This window comes from Labrus mixtus, chromosome 5, assembly GCF_963584025.1.
Source record: "Labrus mixtus chromosome 5, fLabMix1.1, whole genome shotgun sequence".
In the NCBI taxonomy this organism is placed as follows: domain Eukaryota; kingdom Metazoa; phylum Chordata; class Actinopteri; order Labriformes; family Labridae; genus Labrus; species Labrus mixtus.
Genome location: NC_083616.1, coordinates 28,193,977 through 28,217,423, shown reverse-complemented (window position 1 = coordinate 28,217,423; position 23,447 = coordinate 28,193,977). Strand labels below are relative to the sequence as shown.

Here is a 23,447-nt window from a genome sequence, read left to right as displayed (position 1 = left end):
GATTTAAAGAAAACTCCAGGGGCCTTTAACTTCTTATCAGATTATCGACAAGAAAGATGCTCCAACATTAAAGAATGGTCTCGGCTCTCCTCACCTCGGCTGTTATTCATATGATAAGAGAGTCTTTACAAACTGATATCAACATGAGCAGTGTGTTCTCTGTCCCCCTCCACTCACTTTGCTTTCACTATGAAGTTGTACGTGTCGTTCCAGTGAGCCAGGAGGTCGGTGGCGTCCTCATCGTAGACGCGTATGTTGTGATAACTGAAGGTGCCTGGAAAGAAGTTGTCTATCTCCCGGGTAACGTTGAGGATATAGCCCACCCTGGGGAGGAAAGATAACGTACACTCGTCAACAACATTCCTTCTCGCTCGAATCATTATGAAAATGTTGTTTTATGCGAGGTTATCTTGGTTCCTCCGTATTATAAAATAAATCACCCCGTCTCCTGCAGCTCCTCCAAATTAGACGCATTCCACTCTGATCCCTACAAACAAATGAAGCAAAACACTGTTTAGACGGTTTCTTCTTTCTCTAAAAACAGGACAGCAGTCTTCCTCTCAGACCTAAGAAAACCCTTTTATCCCCGAGTTATTCACATTGAACGACTGAGTGTAACACGTGTTTGAGTGTAAAGAGACGGGGTCGCTCGTCTCACCAGGTAGACGTGGTCAAAGATGAGCGTGGCTTTGTCCATCTGGCCCAGGATCAGCAGCATCTCATTGTCGATGAACTCCTTGTACTCCTTCAGGTTACAGCTCATGTGTTGTTCTAACTCTGTGCGGATCTGAAAACGGAAAGCGACACGGTTTACGTTTATGTGTCAATCAAATATTCAGCATGCAGGATCTTGATGTCCCAGTGATGTTTGTCATCAATGTGAGAGTCACTGAGGCATAAGAGGGGGATGAAGTGATCCCCCCTCTGTACCGTCTTTGGAGGTAGTAACAGAAGCGTTACAGGGGGAAACAGGATCGGCAGAGCCAGCGGGGGAGCACAGCACTGTGTGTTTGTGCATTTTAATTGAGTGTGTGTTTATCAAGTTAAAGTTTATAGTTTCATGTTTCACATTCACAACAACCTCAGCTGGCCAAAGTTCTGTACGGGTTTAAAACACAAAATAAAACACAATATAAAAGGGCATTGTTTGTGTGTGTTGTGTTGTATACGAACCTGTTTGCAGGTGACGTTCTCGAGGTCCTGGCACGTCATGATGCTTCTGAGTTTGGCTTTGATAAGGCACTCTGTCCTCTCTCTCTCTGAAGGCCTGCGGAGGAGAAAGTCCGATCAAAACCTCAGCGTTCACACAACAGCTGCTCATGAAGCGGCAAACTAACAGTAACTTTACAGTCTTTAAATACAGAACATGTTGTTATGTGTTCAGTGTTTCCCCACAGAGACTCAGTTTTGATGGCAGCTCAATCGGAGCATTTTTAAGAGGGATGTACGGACAGTTGACCTTCTCTCTCTCTCTCTCTCTCTCTCTCCCTCTCTTTCTTTCTCTTTTATGAAAAAATAAAAAAACAAATCGGAAATGTACTTGGGGAGTCCGGCCAGGTATCGTCTATGTGTGGGAAACACTGATGTTTTTTAATTTTTGGTCTACAGGTTTACTTACTTGTCCACAAACATGGTGGGCGAGTCGGGCCGGGTGGTCTCCAAGTCCTTCATGGCGTTCCACTCGTTGATGCAGCTCTGTTCCGAGGCGATGCAGCTATCATAGTAACCCGTCCAGGTGAGAGCCATGCCTCCAGGGAAGTAGTTATACCTGCGTGACACCTCACACACCTTGTGCAGCACCTGCAGGGCTGACCTACATTGTGGTTTTAAAAAACAGATCACAGTTTCAGACTCATATTTTGAGACATTTAAGCACAAACAATCATAAAACTGCAGTGCTACATTATGTTACAGTCACTGCATTTCTCTGCACATGCATCTTTATGTCAGCAGGGGGCAGAGTGGGTCAGTGCTGCCTCGCTGCAGCACAGTGGCACATGTGTTTAACAGCAGATTTATTGTGCTGTGTCATGAAGCTATTTTTTTGTAGACGGGCGCCGTGGCTCCTGAGGTCGTTTGTTACTCACCACATAGCCTGCACCGACACGGGTTTGAAGACATGAGTCCGACCCGCCGTGTTCACAGTGAAGCCCCTGAGGAGCAAACAAGAACAGATGGTCATTGGCTGACTACCACGTAGCGCTGACTTTATGGTGCTCAATGTTAAAGTGTGAGGCGTCGATGCAGTGTGGGCAGAGGTAGAGGCACATCACTGCGCTGAATGCTGCAGCTGTGTCTGAAGAGCAGGGGGTCACAGTGACAGCAAGGACTCACCCGTCTCCATCCAGATGGATCTTTGTGTCACTCCACAGAGGTAGCACCATGCCGATCGAACAGCTTTTGCTGGAACAGATGAAGGAGAACTTAATATGTTGTGGGGTTGTCAGAAGACCAGAATGTTAAATTCTGTTTTGATACTAGTAAAAATCAAACAATGTTGTTTGTTACAATACCTAGGCAACAAACAAAGATGTCCTATTGAGTAATTTCTTGTCAGCAAACTGCACAACTATATTTGTGATGTCTCTGTATTGACATATTCTGTCACCTCCTCTGCTCTCTGTTTTTTTTCAAGGGACATAAACGTAACTTTTCCCTCTTTATGAGACACCACAAGGACTTAAAGAAAACATCAGAATTTGCAGATATTTTCATTTGAATGGACAGCTGCTACTTTCTCTCTCTCTCTCGTTCTCTACTAATTAAAACCTTTATTTTAAACCTCTGGATGTTCTTTCCTGTGGTTTAGCTACTCATGGACATAACTCTTCAAACCGAGTGCTGCCCTGTCCTAAAACACTCTGGAGAGAGAGACACAGATACGGAAATGTAAAGCAGAAAAAAAGGAGGGAGTGTAAGGAGGGTGTAAACATTATCACCCATTTTTGGGGAAACTTTGGAGACCAGACAGAATAGCCCGAAATATGACTTTGTAGCTGGGCGCTGATGGTATAGCGGTAGGTCCCCGCCCCATTTGGAAAGGATAAAGCCCTCCAAGTGGGCGACCCATGTTCAAGTCTGACCTGTTGCTCCTTCCCCACATCCCATCTCTCTGTCCTGGTTTCCTACTTTTGTGCTACCTGAATAAAGGCCAAAGCTCAAATATAAAATATTAAAAAATAAAATAAAAGTGGCTCTGCAGTGATAAAGGTCACGGTTGTCATGGCTGCTTGAGGGAAACTTAGATTATGGAAAATTAAAGTCACTCCAGATCTAAAAAAAATTATGGAATTTGTGTTGAAGAAAGCAAAATATGGCAGCGCCGATAGCCTAGCGCTAATGTCGCACACTCCATGTACAGAGGTAGTAGTCCTCGTTGCAGCAGCCATGGGTTCGAATCCGACCTCGGCACCTTGCTGGGTGTCACCCCCCCCCCCCACTCTCTCTCCTCCCAACATTTCCTGTCTCTCTGCAGCTGACCTATCATTAAAGGGAAAAATGCCAAAAACAAAACAGTATCCTATGAACAAATCAACGATGAAGGTGAGAACTTTAAAGAGGTCAGAAGACCACTTGGTGCTCGTAGCGTTGTAGGGACACGGGGAGGATCTGGTTCATGTCTGTAATATTCTCAAAGTGTACATTTACAGCCGACCTTTGGATATCTGGTGACTGAAAGTGATAACACTGTCTGTAGTTTTATGGTTTCACAGGTGGCTTCATGTATGGCAAACAATGATCATAAACACACACACACACACACACACACACACACACACACACACACACACACACACACACACACACACACACACACACACACACACACACACACACACACACACACACACACACACACACACACACACACACACACACACACACACACACACACACACACACACACACACACACACACACACACACACACACAGAGGGCTTACTCTTACCAGTCTTTGCTGGTAAAGTCGATTCCCAGTAGGATGTTCTCCTCTGTGTCTTGTCGTCCGCTGGTGTACACCACCACCATGTACCGCACTCGATCTGACCACGCACTCTCGAGCCGCACCGCCTGCACACAACACAGACAGTTTATTTCAAATACCACAACTTCTTGATTCGAAGTAGATCCAAACAAACCACATTAAAAGGAAGAATGTGCGACATGTTACACATTAATAACTGGAGCAGAACTCAAGTCTATCCTGTGTAAACGTGTCTCTGAGTCATGACTGTCTACAATGAGTGAGAAGCTCGAGTCCCGCTGGCTGTGTTGTTGTCAGGCCGTGTTTACATGGCTCCTCCCCTTGTGTATAAAAGCTGTTTTAGTCAAGAACTAGAGAGAAGAAGAAGAACATACTCACTGATTATTTGAATGTCACGCTCATTCTGTGTCAATATATTCAAAATGTGAAGCTACGAGCGAACTAAAGAGCGCTACGATTAGCATGCTAACACAACAATGCAGCGTGCGATAAGGACAATTTTGTCCGCCGCTTGTGCTTAATGGTGCTTAATTACTGAGCGTTCGAATTCATAACTCTATTCAGTGCGGTGGAGGTGTCGCCAAACAGCGGTTTGTTTTGGTTTCATGCTGGTGCTTGAAATCTAAGTTAGGAGTGTGAGAATAAAAGGAACTCAGAATCACACTTTAAACTTGTGTCGACACAAAGTTAATACGCTTTAATCCTTTGTGTCAGAGTGATTCTTATGTCAGAGTGATTCTTATGCCCCGTTAATAAAAGCTAAACTCTTATTGGACAAGGCAGCAACACACCTCAGAGGTCCAAAAATGTCGATGCTCTGACCCTGCTGCTGAAAATGTGTGTCCAACACGAGTGTCACAGTTCGATGTGCGCAGAAGAGCAGCACATAAACTTGATGTAATGGGATAAGCGAGTCCTCAGAATGTGTGAGAACACAGAGCTGGTTAACATAAAATGAAATAAGTCTCTCTAACGCGCCGTGGAAACATTTGGTCATGCTCTCCTGAGTGCGTTCAAACCTGCTCTCATGAGCCAGTAATTACAGTGAACAAATAAGCTTCTTAAGTACACAATAAAATGCATTCTGGAGGGTTTGCTATGCCAGCTTGTTAAGTCGCTCGCCTGTATGTATGTGTGTGCGTGTTTGGATGCATGCTGCATACTTGTGTTGTCTCTCACCAGTTTGATTCTGTCCTCGGAGCGAAGAATGTTGATCATCACCTGCAGGTGTTGAGGTAAATCGCCTGTGGAGGACGGTCATAAAGAAAACCTGATGTCAGAGGTTATAAATCTCACCCGACACATTTTGACTTCAAGGGGAAAAACAAAGACACTCTAGGCGGTTTGGATTTGACACCACTGATTGGGAATAATAATGAGAACATAATGCATGCTGGGAACTTATTATGCTTATATGATTAAAGGTGACGCTGTAGTGTAGTGAACAGTATGTGAGGTTCCTTTAAAGAGAAATCCCTCATCAAACCTGTTCTGTTTGTTTTTTTTAAATCAGCTGACGCGTTCATTGAAAAGAAACAAACGTTTTTTTTTTATCTTTACATAAGTCAATTACCCAACCACAAACCACAATTCAAGAGCCTGTCTTTGTTTCGATAAACCCTCGCCGTGCCAGCTCTGATGTAAGACGTGTCAGTGAAAACTGGATAATAAAAACAGGGCGTGGAGACGCAGCGACAGGAGCAACATCAAAGGAGCAGCAGATGGGAGGCCAGCCATGTTGAAATATGTCACAAACAGGACTAATCATGTCGTCTTGACTGGTTTTAATGACAGTTACTGGCAGGAGATGGAAAGTGACCAACAGTCTGCTGCTCCCAAACTTGTTCTTAGGGTTGTCACAATACTCGATTTTTAACTTACTATACTTGTAAAAATCAACTTATATCAATACCATGGAAACAAAAAGAGAACTCTTATTCACTCAGTATTGAGACATTTCTTGTTTTTAATTAACAAAAAACTCCCACACACTGTTGACAAATACTTTGCAGTGTTCGGGTACCAAAAACGTTTCCAACGTGTTTGTGCATTCAGAGAGCGTTCTTTCTCCGTCACTCGTGGCAGCTTTTGGTGACAGAAGATCTCAAGTTTTTTAAAGCGTCTGTACTTTTCAATACTACCAATCGTTTCAAAACTGAGGGTTTTCAAAAAGCATCAAAGATTTTCTCTGATGTTGCTGAGATTGTCAAATCGTGCACATGACTCTCAGCTGTGTTTTGAAGAATAATGCAGACATTTGAAGGATATTTTAGAGACCCAACTCCAGAAATGTTCACTGATGGAGTCCAGAGATCAGTCAGTCAAGGTGAGACGGCTAGCAGCTAACGTTAGCCGACATCACAAGCATCAGAGACCGATCATATTTTAAATTATTTTAGAGTTCTCCTCATACGCCCTACTGTCGGGCAAACGACTCAATTAAATATAAATAAAAGTCTGTTTAATCTCGAGGTATTTTCATTTGTTTCAAACGGGAGGGGGCCCAGCGACAAGATTTTGTCTAACCTAATGTGACAACCAAACTACAAAATCCACCTGTTTTTAAATCAAGATTTATGAAAATGCATCATTTATCGAGCTCAGTGGTCTAGCCTCAGGACCCACCAACAACAAAGTAACTATTTTCATGGTGTCAAAAAGTTCCTATTCTAAGACAAGGTTTCAGCTGAGTCAGGGATATTTGAACATGTTCACCTGCTGAATGTTTATTTTGTCTTATAATGAATCCCATGGTCATGGTGAGTGTGTTTTTGACAGATCCAGAGAGAACAAACTGTGAAAGTCAAGTGAGTTCAAATCTCTTTGGCAGCCGAGCTGGCATCTGTTCTGAGTTATAACATCTGCAGGGAAGGAGCCATTCACAGAAACAGAAATGTATCTTCAGAGAATTATGTATCGTGCGTCTGTGCGGAGGTGAGAGGCCAGACGAGTTCAGCCGACGGCCTCGTCTGACGCCGCAGTCTTTCAGTTTAGAGATAAGCTACTGTTTGACCTGCGTTAGTGGGTTTCAAACACTTCATCAGGATGAAACACTCCGCTGAGTCACACTCAGATAAAACTACAGTTAATAATTCAATTAATCATAATCTCTTAGCTTTGGTGGGCCCACGGAAGGACTGCATTACAGTGTTTTTTATCTTGTAAGCTTTGTGGTGTCATGTTTATTTCCATAAAAAAAGCCTGATTGAGAACAGATAATATGCTCCAGTAAGTCACTGATGGTAGGACACAAGTACATAGAGCAGCAAAATCTTTACCAAGCACTTTGTCAAAGTCACACCACTGTCTTTGTTCTTCTGAAGGCCACAGTTACTGAGAAATGTGCTTGAGAACAAAGCGGGAGCAGCAAATACCCAGTATACCTGACAGAGTGGCTGGTAGAGTGGACAGAGCTGCCAACACGAGCCCCGACCGGCCAAACGGCCTGGCAGCATTTCAGCTGGTGGTTTCCCATCGTGCCGGTGCACTGTGGGGTCTGACTCAGGTCTCAAAAGCAACGAGTGTGGCTTTCAATGGTGACATTTTACAGAATGAAGATAATTTGAATATCAATTGGCCTTTATAGTAGAACCATCAGCTGGGACACTGAAAGCATCACACAGGGAAACTCAAGACATGATGATATCTGAGACGATACGAGGCCGACGATAATTACATCACATTTCAGCGATTCATTTTTTTTTAAAGATTTATTTGGGGCTTTTTGTGCCTTTAATGTAGAGACAGGACAGTGGATAGAGTCAGAAATCAGGGAGGGAGAGAGAGAGAGCGGGGAAAGTACATGCGGGGAAAAGGAGCCACTGGCTGGATTTGAACCTGGGCTGTCTGCTTGGAGGACTATAGCCTCCATAAATGGGGCGCGCGCACTAACCACTGCACCACCAGCACCCCACGTTTCAGCGATTCTGTGTTAATTGATATATTTCTAGACAACCATACATTCAAAGATACATTATGATTCTCGGTATGGATAACTTCAAAATGGTTCACCAAAACCTGTGATCACTAAAAAAACGTATAAACACTGTAAACGGTTCATGGTTATTAATTATAGATGTTGCAATCTCGGTGGGGGGGGGGGGGGTTGCAAGGTAAGTCACGATACAATGTCATCATACGTTACAACGTGTTACAATACGTGATGTGGGGTACAGGATAACGAAAATATTGTGACACATCATCTCACGATAATTGATATATTGTAAGAGAATCCTAACCATACATCACAACAGTTTCACACTTCTTATTACGCTTCATTTTCGAATTTCACTCGAGATCAATGAAGTATCTTTCCATCTATCTGTTCTTTAACTTTTTTTTTTACAGCTGTCCAATATTACAATCCCGCTGTCAACTTCTTCTTTGGCCAGTAAACTTCTGTTCACAATACCCTCATTCATGTCGTAAGCGCCAACATGAGGAGTCATGACGAAGTGATGCAGTGAGTCAAATCTGTTTAGTGTGCCAAAAAAATGTTAAAGAGAAAAATCTATATTTGTCACCAGCGATTTGAATATTGTATCTCACAAGTCAGAATTATGATAAACTGCTGCTTTGATTTTTTTGTCACATCCCTCCTGACAACTGTTACTTTCTTCATCATCAGGGGCGCTGCTCTTGTAGCGACCGGCAGCAGGTGACTGTCTGTAACTCAGGCCATCAAAAGACTGAACTCCAATGATGACTGACGTGTTTTATTTTGTTTAAATGATGGTTTTATGGAGGTTTTTTTTATACATTCTCTGTTTCCTGTTGCAGTGTATGTTGTCTGTGTTTTTTCTGTGTTTCTTGTTTTCACCTTACTGCAAAAAAAATAAAATAAAGTTGAGGTTGACAACAAAAAACTGTAACGCTCTCCTGTTCCTGTCCATTTACAGACATTATTCCAAAAACTGTCCCAGCTTCACGAACCTCAATTTCGTTTACTTGCAATGATTGTTTTCCTCGGGTAAAATGAACCTGATTCATTGTCCAGCCGGGTCACAGTGAGTTGAGAGAAGTTCTCATTTACCTTATGTACCCTCTCCAGTAAAGTGAGCACATGGGACACACAAGGTAACACAAACAATCAGGGCCTCCTCTAATAGTCCACTCAAGTTTTGCTCACAGTGCAGCCATGCGCTGGATTTAAACTCTAATCTGCCTAAGCTATACGTCTGGAACACGCTTATCAACCAGGCACCCTCCATCCTCCTCACCTCAGCTGAAAACAGCACGACAGTTACACACTTTATGACCTGGAGGACGAGTGTGACGGGGAGAGAAACGTAACCAAACTACCAGCGTGTGTGTGTGTGTGTGTGTGTGTGTGTGTGTGTGTGTGTGTGTGTGTGTGTGTGTGTGTGTGTGTGTGTGTGTGTGTGTGTGTGTGTGTGTGTGTGTGTGTGTGTGTGTGTTTGGGGTTCTTACCTGCATGTTTGTGGTGAGGATGAGCTTTCTGGCCCTGTTGGCTGCTCCCCTGCTGCAGGAAGAGGGCAGCACCCTTCACCATGAAGAAGCTCTCACTCAGGCTGCAGAACAGATGGGAAACAGAAGTTAAAGGCAGTGAAACATCGAGACAACACGCTGAGGAGGAACAGCTCAGCACATTGGGCTGAGAAGTGGAACACGAGACAAATGAAATATTCAGTTTCTTACAGAGACACAACAAGATGATAATAAATCACGGTTTCCTGCAGCTGGTGAATTATCTCAACAGCTGAGTGGAAGAGCTCAGCTGCCACGGTACAGAAGAAGACCTCGAGTCTGCGGCAGCCATGAATCAAGCTTTGATCCAGAATGCTTATCTGTCTTTTTTCTGCTGCATGGGCTGCCCTCAGATTTGACTCGTCAGGTCTCTGCTGGCTCAGTGTAATGCAAAACGAGCCGAAAAACAATTGCAGATGTTTAATCATTAACAAGCAATAAGGCTGCGGGTCACACCTTCCAGTGAGGTTGTCAAATAGATACTACAACTCATTTAGGAGATGCTTTTATCCCATCACAGAGTAAGAACAACACAAGCAAGGATCCACAATGTCAGTAAGTACTTTGATACTTTGGTATACCATGTGCTTTTAAAATAAACTCTGGTTTATTTACGATCAAAGCATTGAGATGTACTGATGTTTTAAATAAAAACTACAGATCTTCAGTCTAATTTTAGCCCAAAGCTGCCACAAGAAAAGAGAGAGAGCGTATCAAAAACATGCTAAAGTTACGTCACACAAGTTAGGAGAGCAGGAGAGGTGACGTTGATGATATATTTGAGTGATTTAGAAGGGGGGGCAGAAGTTGGATTGCAATTTTTTGGAACTAAAAACAAAAAAATTACACAATATTGGGTGCCTAGGAGTTCCATTTTCAATGTCATGGTATCAAAAAAGGAATCAATCACTGTTTGATTTGTACAGGCAGCAAATCAAAGTTTAAAACTGTGGTATTGTGACAACCCTACCTGATGGTTAAAGGAAGTTTTGGGGTATTCCAGGCTTTAGAGCTGTCAACATATTACATAAGAAACAGCAATAAAAAAGAAGGACGTGAGGTGTTTCCTTCAGGCTGAATTCAATCATTCCTCTTCATTGAAAAACAATGTGAGTGCACTCGTAAATCTACCTGGCAGCAGGGTGGAAACACACACCTTGTATTCTGTGTGTGCAGTCTGGCGGACCAGAGCATCATCAAAAGGAATGAAATAAGTGATGATTGATGGGAGAAAAACAAAAATCCAAGCTGGTACCAAAGACAAACCGTCTCTAAATACAGCTAAAACACCAGTGTGTTGGTTAAGTGTTGGAATAAACCTTTCTTTTAAAGTCCTGTAAGAATCGGTGTTTTCACACCTGCTACTTTATCTTCACTTTTTCCTGCCAGCATCCCGAGTTAAATTTGCAAAAGAAGTAGGGCGCTGATGACCTAGCGGTTAAGCCGGACCCCACGTACAAAGGCTGCAACCCGGAGTGGGCAGCAAGAGTTCAAATCCGTCCTGTAGCACCTTTTCCGGCACTCCCGATAAATAAAGGCCAAAAGCCCCAAAATAAATCAAAAAGAAATGTGAGCAAAAAGTCATATTGAGCCACTGTGTGAATGAAGGGAGGTGATGATGTTTATATCCTGCTGGAAGATTTCAAGAGCAGGCTGTCATGACGTTTATGAGTGAAGACAAAGACACAATGACTCTCCACATTTTTTGAACCCAGTTCTGACTGTTCCCTCACTCAGCCGTCTCTGATCTGACTTTCAAAAACCCCACACACAGAAGGAAAGGCCCGGGCTAAACACATGATTTTGTGTGAACAATAGACCTCGGTTTGTGCACCTCACAATAAATTCCCGCCGCCCCCAGCACCGAAGACAAACCAAGTTCCACAGCGAGTGACGAAGCATGGGGGTGGACGATTCTCAACGAGAGCTTTTGTCTCACTGTGGTGGATTATTTGTTTCCGTCTGTTCTCTGTTTGGGATTTGTGAGGGTGTCAGGAGGGTCCGCTGTCAGAGGATGATGGATAATATACAAGAAAAGGGCTTCGGCCTCATTATTGATGTGTTCAAATCCGTGCCACAACATTTCAGACCTGCATGTCTGTGATACCTGACAACTTCCCAGAAGAAAAACAAACACATCTGAAGGGCACTTTGGTGAAATTTGAGGATGTGTGAAACTTGTTCTCATGTGTAAATCAAAAACTGTCCCACTGTTTTACAAGCTGTCCTCAGACATCCTCATTAAAACAGCCTCCGCTATGCTGTCTCTTACGCTGCAGCACCCTGCTATCAGCTTCTCCGCAAACACCAGAGCTAAAAATACATCAGTTATCAAAGCTGAAGAAGACTATGACAGAAAAGCTCGCCAGATAGCCTCAAAGATTCCACATGATTACAGCCTGCAGCACCTATACCTCCATATTTAGGCTGTCAAAATGTTTATTCCTTGACACTTTACGATTCCACATGTTTTAAAACAATACAATCTGTGTTATTTTTATGTTCAATGGTATAGAAAAGCACAGAAGCTTTAAATAAAGGTGCTGCAGGAGAGAGAGAGAGGGAGAGAGACAGAGAGAGAGAGAGAGAGAGAGAGGAACGGTGGTCCTTTCAAAGTCACAGGTCACACACGGCATAAACTGACTTTTTTAAACGTCTTCAGCTTCTCATAAACATTTGAAACAGACAAAGAGCAGAGGAGGAGACACTTTTGGTATCGCACAAATATATTGCAAAAGTTTTGTTATGGAAACAACCTGAAGTACTAAAAAATGCAATCGAACTTCACACTGTCTTAATTGTTCAATCATGTTGCCAACATCCCAGTTGTCAACGTGGTTGTGCAATTCAGACAGAGTGCAGAAGATTGTATTTTATGTTTGGTGGTTAAGCACAAGAAAAACCCCAAATCTGGTGCCGTATTTTTGTTACTGTATCAAAACAGGTACCAATATTTTTAGATTTCTACTAGCATGGTATCAAAGTTTAAAATCCTGGTATGGTGATGAACCTTCTCCTTACAAAACCGAACACAAAGACAGATAAAAAGTAATGTTTTAAATCTGAGCTTACATTGCATTAGAGCTTACTTTACTCGGGGTTCATCAGCTTATATCTCTTAGACACGTTAACTGACTTACTCCGACTGACGGCCTGATATGACACCAAAGCATCTGTTGCAAAATGACTCAGCCCGCATTCAAACTCAAGCGCTACACTGAGTAAAGCTACAGCACTACAACAGCAATAGATTCACGTCAGAGTGCAGACTGGAGTACACATTCCTGACCTAAGTCGAATGTTTGATCTTAAATCTCATAAGCAACAACACACTTCACTCACATGCGGTTTATCTCGCTTTGGGTCAGGACGGCATTCTCCACAAAATAGGGTATCATCTTCATCATGGCCTCCTGTATGGGCTCTAGGACCAGATGCATCCTGTTGACTGGAACAAAACCAGGGCCAATCGGATGTGAGCTACCTCCTCTTCATCAGCCTCAAGGAGCCGCAAAGGAGCAGAAGGGGAAGAAGGTTCAGGTCTTAGTCCACAGATTCAGAGTGACAGTCTGCTCTCATCTGTGCTGCTCGGTGGAGAATTGCCGTCTGTTCAGATGCCACACCCTCCAGTTTCCTCCTCCTCCCTCATCTGAGCCTCTGTGAGACTGTGTGCGAGTCAGAGTCCTGCCTGGAGGGACGTACTGCAGTCTCCACCCGCTGCCTCGGGCTCACGCAACTGAGCTCTTTTTCTCTTTGGCCTTGGTCCCACTTTTCCACAGTACAATGCAGGTCATACATTCACATCAGTAAGACAGAAAGCCAATAATAGAAAGGACTGTTCCCTTTCTTTGAGAGACACCGAGTCTAAACAAACTTGAGCAAAATAGCCCAGGAGGGTTCAGAGGACAATGAATGTGGTACAAATCCTTTTGAATGAGCTATTCCCTTCCCTCATCTATCAGATTGAAATCAGTTCAAAGTAAAGAGGTCTCTCTTTACTAAAACATGTCTCCTTCCAGGATCCTGTGTTGCCGTCCAACAGAAACCGTCTGCTATTTTCTCTTCAAAAGGTAAAAAAGCGGGACCTCTTGCTCAGTCGGAGGAAGACAAAAAAAGTAGACGAAAGAAATCCTAATGGGACGTCTCGATGTGCATGCCGCAAGAAGGGTCAACAGAATCCAAGACAGTGCCTCCAGGGAGCTTAATACATGAGCCAAGCATTGGAGGAGAGGACAGTGAGAGCGGGCACTCCTCCAAAACCTCCCAAATCTCATTATACTCGGGCTTAGAAGGGAGGGATTAGCTAGTGTCTCTCCTTCAAGTGGCCGGCAGCTGCTGTCACTCACTCCCATGTACCGCAAACAAACCAGTGTGTGGGATTCTTAGAGAGTACAATGACATTTACATGTTTTTAGGTCAAACTCTTAAGACACTAGGACTGTCCCGACCCCAGAATTTGATACAATGCTAGTAAAATAAAACAATATAGATACCTGTTTCACTACCATGGCAACAGCAATAGAGGACTCCTAGGCACTCGATATTGGAAAATGTCTTGTTTTTTATTACAAGAAATTTAAAAAAGTTTTTTTTCTTTCTGTCTGTTTGTAAGATACATAAAAGTAACTTTTCATCTTTATAAGTTATGCTCAAATTATGCTCAGATACATAAGCTCGTCGTTAAACATATTCTCTTCCTCGGATCTGTTTCGCCCGTTCTTCTTGACTATGGTCAACGCGGAGTTCATTTTCACCGGGTGGGGGGGTGGAGTAGCAGAGAGAACTCCCATGATTCCCCGCAGCCTTGACGGCATCTTTTTGTGATTGTTTTAAATGAAAGCCCTCTAGTGGCAGATTTAACATTACTGTACGTTATAATGAAACTTATCATCGAAAAGTGTCAGAGCTTTAAAAAAACCTGCAGCATCAAGTTCATAAGACAGGTTCTTTGGCGGGGAATGAATCAATTCTCCAAAGTCTGTCTAAATTGCACAAATAGCTTGGCAACATATGGATACCCAAACACTGCCAATGGTATATGAATTATCCAAAACTGGGTGCCGTGGTCTTCTATTTTTGATGCCATGGTATCAAAATAGGTAGCAATAAATTAGTTTTGGTTTTTACTAGTAGTATCATATCGAAGTTTAAAATTCTGATATGATCATGACAAAAACATCATCAAAAACAGAAGTGTGACAAAATATAATTGTGCCATTGAAATCAAAATATGGGAAAAAAAAAACCTGCAGATAAGTTTCTGTTTGAAAGCTAAGAGAAGCTACAACTTTCCTTCTGACTTTCCCTCTTAAGCCAAGCATTCAAACCCGGACACGTGCACTATAAAGCTGCTCGCCTCAGTTAATCTGGGAGGATTTGCTGATAGGACATTAACAATAGTACTGTGACACCGATAACAAGATAGCCCTCCCATTCTCCTCGACAAAACAACAACAACAACGTCTGTAAAAACCTGTTTGCCAGCAGACACTGAACTCAGTAAGCCGCTGCAGGTTCACCAGCTCTGTGTTTGCAGGACTAGTGGGACCTGATGGATTTTGGATCTTCCTGATTCAGATGATGTCAAACTGTAGGAGCAGCAGGCACAGAGGATGGCATGTCACAGAGGGTAAGGTATAGTTTTGGTGGCTGCAGCAGATGGATCAAGAAGACCAGATGTCCTCTAAGCCACAGCTCTGAATCACATAACGGTATGTGAGAGAGGTGCATGGGATTACACTGAAGACTTACACCGAGGCGGTGACCAGGCTGGTTTGTAAATGCTCTCTGAGTGTTTGCAAACACCAGCAAAGTCAGTGAGGGAAAAACAGCCTCCTCGTGGGGCTGCCAGTTGCATAATGCTGCCATTTTCTCACTTACAACCTAGAAAAGAGGGCGAGAAATAGAGAGGGAGAAGGCAGGGCTGGACAGAGGGGGAATAAACCTCAGGTGTCAGTGCAGACACAAAGATGACATCATCGTGTAACTGAGGGAAAAACGTACAAAGACGCCTCAGAAATGATGCTTTTGCTGCAGTCAGTTTCTCCTGTGCGAACATATTGTACCCACAGAGAGTATTTTGACCTATTACACCTACCAGTCGTGACAAGTGTGATCATTGAGTGAGAAAAGTGTTGCGGTGAGTTTAAAACTGACTTCATATTAGAAGCAGGAATGTTCCTGTTTATTTTTTCTGGGGAGGTCATAATCTACCAATCCTTCATCTCACCCTCAAAGTTCAATCCGTCCTCCTCAGTCCAAACACCGCACCACCTATCTCCACACATTTTTTTGGTCTAGTTTGGACTTCTTGCCTAATTCTGCTGTTTATGTACAAGGTGGTCGGATGAAATCATTCTTGGTCCTGTGCCTACGACACCTGCACCGTGTTTGTGTTGGCCTCCATCAACCCCTTCAGCTCGTCGTCATGATTAAGGTCAGGCAGGAACAGAGAACACCAAATACTCCCACTTGGCATTCGTATAGCTGTCCATCAACACGTGGCGCTCTCCATCTATCTACAGCTTTTGAAAAGTACAGACTGATCTAAAGAGAAATGCACCTGTCAAATGAGACGCCTTAATGTGCCATAACATTATAAAACGTGAAATTACTGGCAGTTCAATTGCATAATGTGGCTTAGTAGCGCTTCAAAAAATGGAAGCAATCTCGAGGCAAGACAGGACTCGTATCACACATACATCATTCACACACACGTATCGCTCAGGGACAGGGAATAGGCTATTGCATAAGTGAAGAGAAAGTGAACTTTTAAAAATGACACACTTTGTTCTGGGAAGCTCAAAAGGGCTCTGCCTTTCAAAAGAATCCTCCACTTCACTTCAAGTTAATTTCTCAGCACTAAAGGCATTAAAATCCCAAACGTTCAGACAGAACTACGCAGTAAAATCTGATTATTGTAGGTATTTAAAGTGCGGTCTAAAGAACAGTGTTGTTCTGTAATATGTTTTTGTCTCACCTTCAAAAGTGTCTCAACATTTCATGATAAGAATTTCAAAAATAACAACCTCAAAACAAGACTGTGCGATTACATTAGTACAACCTAATCCATATATTTAATTAAATACATTTTCTAAGGATAATCAGTCATTTCAAGTTTCTTTTCTCAAGATCTCGACTTATTTTTCTCTTTATCTCTATAACAGGTGACAAATCCTTTAAGGTCTTTGCACACCGAGTTCATTTTTGTCTGATGTGATTTTGGATCCTTAATCTGATTTTAAAAAACGTTACGCACAGATACCTTGCACACCGAGTCCAATGTGTTGATTTTTCTATTAACTGTGAAAAGTTAAATTCCAGCATTGTGGGAGTCTAACACTATCTCTGAGAAAGGTCAGCCACATGCAGTTTGTTAGACATGCTCCAGTTACATTTGAAGAGGAGGGACGACTAAACAAAAATGTAAAAATCTTAAAAAATCCAGAATCAAAGTTTTATCAGTATATGAGACGCAGTCTGTTTTAAGTTACTCTCAGAGAGAAAAAAGGTTTAAACTGTCTGTGTGATAATTTCCATCGTGCTTTGCAACATCTATAAAGTGCTTTTCCTGTGCAGCTCTGAAGTTTATTAGTACTGCTGTGTGGACTTTGCACTCGTACTAGCTACAGTGCGGTAGTTGAGCTCTCAGCCTATGGTTAACGTTCTGAAGTACCGATAGCCCGTTTTATACTGGTATATTGGTTGCACTGGTAAATAGGCTGCAGCAACATCGGTACATCAAATCTCATCGCTCATTTGAATATCAGATTCAAAGATTTACGAAGACCTAGAAAGAAATTGGAATTGGAATCAACAATCGGCTTAATAGTTACTTTAAACATCAATACCGGCCCTGGTTTTCACAATCAGTGCATCTCTAGAAATGACTCATTATCACACAAGAAAACGAAGTAAAGCAAATGTATGGATGCATGTCTGCTTGGGCTTCTTTTACACATAAGAAGAGAAGATTCACTTCACTGCAGCCGGTTCACACAGTAAGATACTTGTTATCGGATTCCTACAGCACAGTTCAGCTCAAAGGAAAGAAAGCATGTTTCCAAAAGTGAAAAGAACATTTAGTTTGAACTGAGACACACCTGTAGAACAGACTCACAATAAAGCAGGACTTGTGGGATAGTTTTCAGACTAAACCCGTTTCACAGTCAGCTGATCAAAGTCTCTGGATAAAGCCTCATTATTGGACGATACCATCCAAAAGAAACCTTTAGTCAAAACAAACTCTACAAAATCAGTTCAAACTGTCTGTATGTTGCCATTAGTACACTATGTTACACAATAAAAGTTCCTTCTATATGAAAAAGAACTCATAACTCCAAACACCCCCAGGGTGTCACTGCAGCTTTTTACAGACTCTTGACTCTAACAAGCTTTAACAAGACTGAGTCACTCCGTCCCAATTTGTCAAGCACTAATCTCTTATCCAAATATCATAAAACCGTAAATTCTATGGCTGCAAGTTCCTGTCACGATCAAAAAACACAACAACAGGGATCACTCGAGCCGAGGGCTTTCCTTAAATTATACCTTTCAATGTATTCTTGGCTTTGCAACACGATTGAGAACAACAAAAAAAAAACTTTGGCTGGAAAAAAGTCTGTTTGCAACATGAAGAACCGTTCTGTCCAAACTGCAGTGATTATGGTGAGCTCGAGGACGAAACAAGTTATTACATCTTCAACTCTCTTGATACAAAGTCAATGGGTTTGAGCCGTGATTAAAGAAAACAATAGTGATCCTTTTCTGATACCTTAAGGTCCACATGAAATGAAAAATACATTTCTCTGGTTTTTATCCAGCGTTTCAGTGTTATATCAAATGTTCATTTATCTGCCAGTAGGAAATTTGTCTTGGACATTAGCATGTCCAGTTAATGACATTTTCCCCCAATTCCTGTCATTCTATAGACCAACCAGCTGAACAGTTCATTGAGAAAACACTTGTTGTTCTGTGTAAAACAAGATGATAAACTAGCTCAGTCACCAGTTTATGACTTAGCCACAGCCTGTGTAGCTTTAAGAACTCAGTGTTTGCCAGCGCCCTGCTTCTCTCCTCCTCAAAATGTGGTCACAAAAAAACTGTCATCGCCTTCGACAAGGCAGTCGCACAACAAATGACAGACGTCACTGCGGCTGCGTCCATTATTTATACAGTCTATGATTCTTTCTCATGTGCTTTGTTGCTGCCCTGCTTTGTGTTTCGTGGTCTGTCTTTTTCTGGTTCTTTGACTTTCCCAGGTTCCTTTTTGTTTCCCTGTACTCGTTGTGCCACCTGCCAGTACCTGCACGCTATCGAGCTAATGCTCTATTAATCATTGTATGAGACCTGTCTGCTTATTACCACCTGTGTTTGTCTCCTTCCCTACTACGACAAATCCTTAAAAACAAAGAATGAACACTGTTTGTTCCATGACTAAAACGAAGACCTTGGGTTTAAAAATTTCTTAATGTGTGAACTCTTCTCTTGGACTTCAAGACCAAGTATTCAAGTACGTGTTCAATGAACGTATGGTTGGTGTTTTTACTCAGTAACTGAATCATTAATCAATCAGATAACCATAAACAGCTTTCTGTAAATCCAGAAACATGCCCACTGTAGAGGAGCCAAGTGACTCAGCAGATGATGCAAATCTGCTCATCGATGTTGTCGTTGATGAAGGCAGACATATCTGTCGACACTTTACTCCACAGACTGCAGGGAAAAACATTTGTTTCTTATTTAGAATTGATGACTCTGCAGACAGACAGGTGTTTTATTACACTGACTCTTCGCTGTCCTTATTTACCGATGCCAGAAAGTCTGACTGTCTCCTCTCCACATTTCCCTGAGTGACTCAAAGACAGAAGCAGCCGACCAGCCAACGACGCCTGTGTATAAAACGTGACCTGCTTTGCCAAGAACCCATGATGCAACAGTAGAGCACACTGTACATTTAGAGTAAACTCACCTCTGATTTATTCGCCGTTCATCTTCACTCCCGAAATCCTGCAACACAGATAAGGGGAAATTATTAATACCACTTCGAACAAGTTCTGGCATTGTTATGAAACATTTCAAGACGGCTTGTAAAACAGAAGCTTCATGTCTGTTTGTATATCTATCCAAGAGTATGATTCTCATTTTTCAAATACAAGGCCAGATGTTCCACAAAGATGCTGTAGGTATATTTTTATAGCCAATCACACAATTGACCCAGGACCAGCGGAAACCCAGACTGCTATACAGACTCGTACACATTGGGTGATGTCTCTTCAGTCGATTTTAAGTTCTCTTTACTCTCCATCCACAGAGCACCTTGTTGGATGCAACAGTGAGATTTGTAGTTTTTAGCTGTCTAATAACAACCATATCACCTATCATGTTCATCTATTCCCTTACCGCACAGTACAGTAAAACTGGGCTTGCTAATGTGGGATCAAACAGGCATTGAAGGTACATACATAGGAGTGCAGCTTGACTGCAGAATTAGTCAAAAAGTACGCTCAAATCAAAGTGAATCATGTCTTTATGTTCTCACACTGCTGTCAAAAAACTTCACTGCAAGCAAATACCAGTGCAGTCACTGAGGTTGCAGAGGGGTGTGTGTGTGTGTGTGTGTGTGTGTGTGTGTGTGTGTGTGTGTGTGTGTGTGTGTGTGTGTGTGTGTGTGTGTGTGTGTGTGTGTGTTGTGTGCATTAAATCCAAGGAGCCTGAGGAGCTCTGAAGACGCAGAGTGAGCAGACGTGACTTGAAAGTTTCTCAACATGAGATTGAGCGTACTTAAAGCAGTCTGACTGTACGGAGCAAAGCAAAGTCTGGGACAAAATTACATGACAAGCAATTACATGGCAGGAGGACAGGGGTATAATGGGGACGGATGAAGTGTGTAAATGTTTTTGACACATGCCAGTTTACACACGCACTGAAGCGTTCACAGTCAAAAGCATTGCTTAGCTTAAGTTTTTTTTTTTTTTTTTTTACACCTTAAGAGCTTATATCTGACCAAACGATTGAGGAGGAGAATGGAGGACGGAGGATGCAGGAGCATGTCTGATTAATCATGATGCTCTCACTTTAGCAAATCCTCTAAGAACAATCTTGATAACTTTTACTCATGCTAAATCAAAACATTTTCTTTTTTTTTAAGATTTATTTGTTAGCTTTTTGTGCCTTCATGTTAGAGATAAGACAGTGGCTAGAGTCAGAAATCGGGCGCGCACACTAACCACTAGGCTACCGGTGCCCCAAGACATATTCTTTTGTTTCATGATGAACTAGTAAGTGACTATGAAGAAAAGTAGAATAGTTTAACACCCCTGTTGTGACTCAAAAGCATTAATTATTACCTTAACCTTAATTATTTGTGGCTTTAACATTTCACTCACATTGACACATCTCTTGTTTTAGTGGTGTTAGTTTAAGTCTGACTTTTTCAATACGTGTGAATTACCTCGTGATTTAATATGACACATTCTCCAATATTTTAATGATCGATGGTAACAAAAAGTGCTGAAGCTTTAGAGAAATTAAGTCTATTTCATAAGCCAGGCGCTCAGCAGAGGAAGGAATCCATCAAAAATGGCAAGACGACTCCTGCACACTGTCTCAATTTAACAAATATGTTGGCCACGTTTCGGTACTGAAACAAAGCCAATGTATTTGTACAATTGAGACGGTGTGTTGGAGTTTGCATGCATCCCAAAATTGGTACCTTGCGTATTTAAATATTTCAGCTTCTGTTTGAGCTTTTTTCATTTTTTGTTCTCTTTGATTTTTATGGTTTTATTTCGATGATTTTGAAATGTCCTCTTTTCATGCGTATCCCCAGGATGCTTTTTGATGCCTTGTGTTTTTGCCTTGTTGATTAAATGTGCTATAGAAATAATCTTGCCTTGCCTCAGTGCCTTCTATTTTTGTTGCAAAGGTATACAACCTGGTATGAATATTGTTTGATTTTTACTAGCATCATATCAAAGTTTTAAATTCTGGTTTCCTGACGAGCCTCCCACCGATGTATGGCTGCAGGATTTCAACTACATTCATGATTTTTTTCTTAAAACGGAGAAATGCTACGGCATACAGAAAAATTGACCAGAATGAGTCGATGTAATAAAAATAATTCTGTAAGGGGAGCACGTGACGTTCAACTAAGTTGGCATTATTTTGTATTTGGTTAATCTCACACATAAACCGCCTCATGCCAGCTTTTTACCAAATCTGTTTACCTCTGTTCGCTCAAGCTCTCTCCCTTACCGTAGTACTCCACCACCCCACCCACACCCACCCCTCATGAGTAGATGACATCATAGCTGCAGCAGCTCCCTGCCAGCTTTATCTGTCACACCTCACCACGCTGCTGGACGACACACTCATCACTACATATCTGTTTAGATGTCATATGCATTAAAATGTAGAGCGTACAGTCAATGCAAAAATATGCATTTTGCTCAGACGCTGTCTCATCCTTCAATCAATAGTAAGGGAAAAGGGAAAAACACAGTCATACCAATGCAACCAAATCCTTGACATCTAACTTGTTTGCTTTTGCTCATGTTGTGAAAAAATAAAGCCTTTTTGTCCAACTTGTCTCCAATAAAACTCGTCTGTGGTGCAGTTATTTTAAAATAAACCAGCAAGTCAGTGTCTAAGTTTGTTCGGTTGATGTGTTCCTGCAGAGATATACAACCTCAGCATCCCTGTTTCTATCTGACAGGTAGCGCCCTCCTCTGGCAGCACATGATAACGATTTGTACTTGACAGATGGCAAAGGAAGTTATCTTAAAATGATTTGAAGGAATTGACAATAATGTGATTGAGAAGTCCACACAGTGTTTCGATTAGTGATCCTAAAACAAGAAAAGCTCAAACTGTGATTCTTTAAAGCTAGAGATGAGTATAAACACGTCTTATAGTTGATTTATGTTCCTTATATAGATGTTTAGCAGTGTGGAAATCTTTTCTATGAATGCTGGATGAAACATTAGGACAACATAGAAACATCCAGTGAAGCTGCTTTTTTTATATTCTGTCATTTTAAGAGAATCGAGCTCAAAATAAAACACACTAATCCACCAAATGGTTTCATATTGATAAATTAAAGTGACTTGAGCAGTGTTTAAACTACAACACGCACCATGAGGGTCATTATGTCGCTGTGCAGATTTAATTTCTCACATTTGAGTGATAATAATACTTATAAAAACGTAATGTTCAATGACAGGCAGTCATATCATAATCACTAAAGCTAATGCTAACTAAAGCTAATATCATTCATAAGGCACTTGTCACGCTCAATTAGCTCTTTCAAACTACCGACGGGTTTAATAGATGTAATATATTCTTAATGGTTTAATTACGCTTAATAATGACGACTACAGCAGCCGTCATGTCACATATGTTGAGGGGAAATATCTGCTTATCAGGAACGTAGACGTAAGCTAGCGACTGTTAGCTACAGAGCTAGGTAGCATAACGGGATGCTAACGCTGCTAATTCAGCTTCAATCAACGGTCACATCTCAGCCGGTGAACACACCGGAGCACCGTTTGTGTGTTCACCGGGCACCGGGGCACACACTAACCTCCCCCGCGGTCGTCGTTGCTGTGCTGGCGCTGGATGCGGCGCTCGGGGTCGGGGACCGCTGCAGAGTGACCAACGCCATGAAGCTGAGGATGCACCGCCGGCGGGCCGCTGGGCCTGCTGAGCTGCTCGGCTAACGGCTCAAAGTGAGGAAGCTGCTGATCCTGCAGGAGGCTGAGTGTGTGCTCAGGAGGTCCATCATCACAACACTGTAATAATATAATAATAATATAATAATATAATACTTACAACACTGTAATATAATAATATAGTACTTATAACACTGTAATATAATAATATAATAATACTTACAACACTGTAATATAATAATATAATACTTATAACACTGTAATATAATAATATAATAATACTTACAACACTGTAATATAATAA

The 23,447-nt window shown here is 42.0% G+C and overlaps 1 protein-coding gene and 1 long non-coding RNA gene across 4 annotated transcripts in view; one reads left to right on the top strand and one right to left on the bottom strand.

Annotated features, from left to right (window-relative positions):
• Positions 1-23,199, bottom strand: part of ssh1a (slingshot protein phosphatase 1a) — a 28,629-nt gene extending 5,430 nt beyond the window's left edge. The window contains exons 1-12 of one of the 3 annotated variants that reach the window (XM_061039100.1): positions 23,056-23,199; positions 19,444-19,481; positions 9,417-9,517; positions 5,166-5,230; positions 3,951-4,072; positions 2,335-2,403; positions 2,088-2,153; positions 1,619-1,813; positions 1,174-1,267; positions 659-787; positions 441-487; positions 178-324 (exon numbers count right to left, since the gene is read on the bottom strand). In XM_061039100.1, coding sequence (XP_060895083.1) covers positions 178-324; positions 441-487; positions 659-787; positions 1,174-1,267; positions 1,619-1,813; positions 2,088-2,153; positions 2,335-2,403; positions 3,951-4,072; positions 5,166-5,230; positions 9,417-9,517; positions 19,444-19,481; positions 23,056-23,136 — 1,154 coding nt within the window. In that variant the 5' untranslated portion in view covers positions 23,137-23,199. Of the gene's footprint in view, positions 1-177; positions 325-440; positions 488-658; positions 788-1,173; positions 1,268-1,618; positions 1,814-2,087; positions 2,154-2,334; positions 2,404-3,950; positions 4,073-5,165; positions 5,231-9,416; positions 9,518-9,644; positions 9,917-12,815; positions 13,101-19,443; positions 19,482-23,055 lie in introns of those variants that run through there. The other 2 variants (XM_061039101.1, XM_061039099.1) reach the window with 2 other exon arrangements.
• Positions 8,243-8,767, top strand: LOC132974889 (uncharacterized). Its single transcript, XR_009673147.1, has 2 exons — positions 8,243-8,448; positions 8,614-8,767. It is a non-coding gene; the product is annotated as an uncharacterized LOC132974889 (long non-coding RNA).
• Positions 23,200-23,447: the final 248 nt, after the last annotated feature.